The 3275-nt window shown below is 26.8% G+C and overlaps 1 protein-coding gene across 1 annotated transcript; it reads right to left on the reverse strand.

Moving 5' to 3' along the window:
* Window positions 1-1896: 1896 nt before the first annotated feature.
* On the reverse strand, window positions 1897-2631 carry LOC107172523 (zinc finger MYM-type protein 1-like). The gene has a single exon (XM_015522815.2). It carries the CDS (start codon window positions 2629-2631, stop codon window positions 1897-1899), a length of 735 nt encoding a protein of 244 aa, XP_015378301.2.
* Between the last annotated feature and the right edge of the window lie 644 nt (window positions 2632-3275).

A 3275-nucleotide genomic window follows, 5' to 3' on the forward strand; every position in this document is an offset into this window, starting at 1 on the left:
AAAATATACCACTAATGCAGAGAAAAAAAAATATTTATACCGGTTTTTTTTTTGGGGGGGGGGGGGGAGAGAGCTGCTCATTCTACACAATAAAATCAAAAACAAAATATCAGGATTTTATATTTATAATTAGGTAAAATAAAGTATAATAAATGCTAAAGTATTCAATAATATCATAAATATATATCTTATTAATTATATGTATATTCCCATTAAGGATTAAAATTATAAGTAGGTAGCTAAATAATATTTAGTAACTTAAAATCTAAATAATCTTTTCATTCGAAATTTTATTTAGATGCATCAACATTTTCAAAAAAAAAATTAATTTGGTTAACAAATACACATTTACTATAAAAAAAAGTTTGTATCGCCCTTTACATGACATATTATAATTGACAGGTACTTAAAGTTATGGAAACAGAGAGGGAAGAAGGATACAAAATTTGCATTATTATATATATATTTAGTTTGATATAAATAAATTATACGACTTATATTTATTTTTTCGTACGATAATAGGATCCCATTCCTGTACCTATACGTGCCTGCATGAGTACCCATAATAGTAGATACATTATAAAATATACTATAGGTACCTACGTGGCTACGTCATTACGTCAATTTTTTTTTTTTTAATGCGTTTTTGATTTGCACCAAAATAACTATATAATATGTAATTTGCACCATCTTTAAGTAGTATGAAATAGGAATTGTAATTTGCGCCAAAATTAAAATCGATTATTTTTTCGATAGTACCAACTTTTAAGTTTCTATATCTTAATATAAATTTAGCTTAGATTTTATTTATAAAATCGTATAATTATGAATATAAAAAAAAAAGATAGTCAATTAATAAAACTAAATTCGTATTATCATGAATGTAAAAAATTATTGTCAGTTATGTCCATCTAGTCACGTACGATTGGCCAGTCCCCCCTCCCAGTGGTCCAAATTAACATTTTCGGAATTTTTCTTCTGTAGACATTTATCATGTAATTCGCACGATTTCGCACGCCTAGTTTGAAAATTCACACGACCTTCCTTCTTCTCTAAAAACAAAAAAATTCATGGGGATTGGGGGTACGTATTTTTTAAATATTCTGAATATTTTTTATAAGTATTTTTAACAACATTTAAATACCATAAATCTGTTTTAATTTCACATCAATAAAAATAATATTGTTTTCGTTGAAATAATATTATAACCATAATAATAATTGTCTGTCCTTATATTTGGTAGGTATTTCTAAGAATAATTTATTGTATTGTTGTTAATTAAAAAAACGAATAATACTTCATAATTTAGTATATTCGTATATATTAGCACTAGTAGTGTTTGGGCAGACATAAGTGCCCAACTCAAATATAAAATTGCAGCAAGTGCTGTTCATACTATTGTTCATAAAGGACGATACGCAGGGCCGTCCCGAAAAAAAAACTATGGGGGGGTGTAGACTAACTAATTGCCAACTCATTGAGTAAAAAAAATTTTCTCGCTTCGCTCGAACAATATTATCTTATAATGTTATTTTATCATTTTTATTTGCTTTGCGTTTAAAAAAAACACATACTTTTTAAGTTTTATAAATTTAAATAAAAGAAAATATTGTTATTATTCTCTTTGATATCAAATGCAAATAGTAGTATAAATACCAAAATATTATTTTTTATTATGTTGATATTATAAATCATTATATAGTAGGTATATTGTATATAGTACAAAATAATAAATCTACATTTTATTATAAAACAATAGAATATAATTTTGATGAACAGGTATTCAAATAAAAATATTTTAATACATGTTAAACATACAAATATAATATATAATAAATATAAAAACATAAACAATTTTTTTTTTTATTAAAAATTAAACTTGTAAAATATTAACAGTTAAATTTCTATTCTGCGTTCTTTCAATTTTGACCACTGTTGTGCTAATTTATTAATGTCCAATTGGTCCACAATATCTTTTTCTATTCCTAATATTACTAAGGAATTTAATCGGTCATCCTTCATTGTCGATCTGAGAAATGTCTTAACTAATTTCAATTTACTGAATGTCCTTTCATTCGATGCTACAGTCACTGGAGAAGTTAAAGCCAAACGACATAATAAATTAGCACATGGTAAAATATGTTTGACTTCTTCAGACTTTTCCATTAAACATTTAAAATTGTTTGATTCATTTGGTAACATGTTAAATAATATCTCTAATTGAGCCTGGACTAAATCTAGATCTTTTAGATTGGAATCTATACTATCTGGTGGAAATAAAGAGAGTGAATTTGTGATGTTTTCAAGAGTAATATTTGATTTGTCTAAAGGTTGTGAAAATAATTTGAACAATGGCTGAATAGAAGAAATACATTGTTTTAAGTTGCTATTTGATAATGTGATCAGTGTATCAAGAACTAACTTAAATTCTCTTCGATAAAATAAATGTATTGTAAATTCAACCTCAGTTGATGGTCTTGAGTCAATTCGTTTAGGACATAATCTTCTACGATGATGTGTTTTAAAATAGCTCTCTGGGTTTGTTCCAAGTAAATTTGCAAAAGATAAAGCGCTGTCAATTAAATTATTTATAGCGTGTTCATCAGTGTTTATCTCAGTCATAATTTTCATAGTGGAATCAATTAAAGCTATAGCATCAATTATACATAAATGTTTAGTTTCAAGAGTTTCAGTAAGACATTTTAATTTGTACATAATATTCTTCATAAAAATTATAGAAACAATAAAATCAAATGAAAGTAATTGTTTTTGAAGGCCCAGTGCTTTAGATCTTGTTCCCTTGTCAAAATGTCCATTATCGGAACATATTTCATCAAGACTTTTAATAATAGCTTCTAATGAGCCCCATACAGCTTTGATACTTTCTGCTCTTGCTGTCCACCGTGTTTTTGATAAATTTTTTAGCTGCAACGCATTTTCGATTTCAGATAATTTTATATTCAGTAAACCATACCTCTTATTACTTGCAGAAAAAAATACATAGAGATTTTCTAAAGTATCAATCATATTTGCAATAATAGTGCTTGCATCACAACTATGCTCTAAAAATGTATTAAGCCTGTGAGCCTGACAAGGTATGAATGGAATTCGATGACCAGTTAGTTCTGACAATTTCATATGGGTTCCATTATATCTTCCAGACATATTGCTGGCGAAGTCATATGATTGAAAAGTTATTAACCCTGGATTCAACGTGTTATTTTCTAATATATTTATAATTTGTTTAGCTGTACCTAAACCAGTCTTATCTGTTC

Source organism: Diuraphis noxia, unplaced genomic scaffold (assembly GCF_037042655.1).
Source record: "Diuraphis noxia isolate RWA-SAM2 unplaced genomic scaffold, SU_Dnox_SAM2 contig0001, whole genome shotgun sequence".
In the NCBI taxonomy this organism is placed as follows: domain Eukaryota; kingdom Metazoa; phylum Arthropoda; class Insecta; order Hemiptera; family Aphididae; genus Diuraphis; species Diuraphis noxia.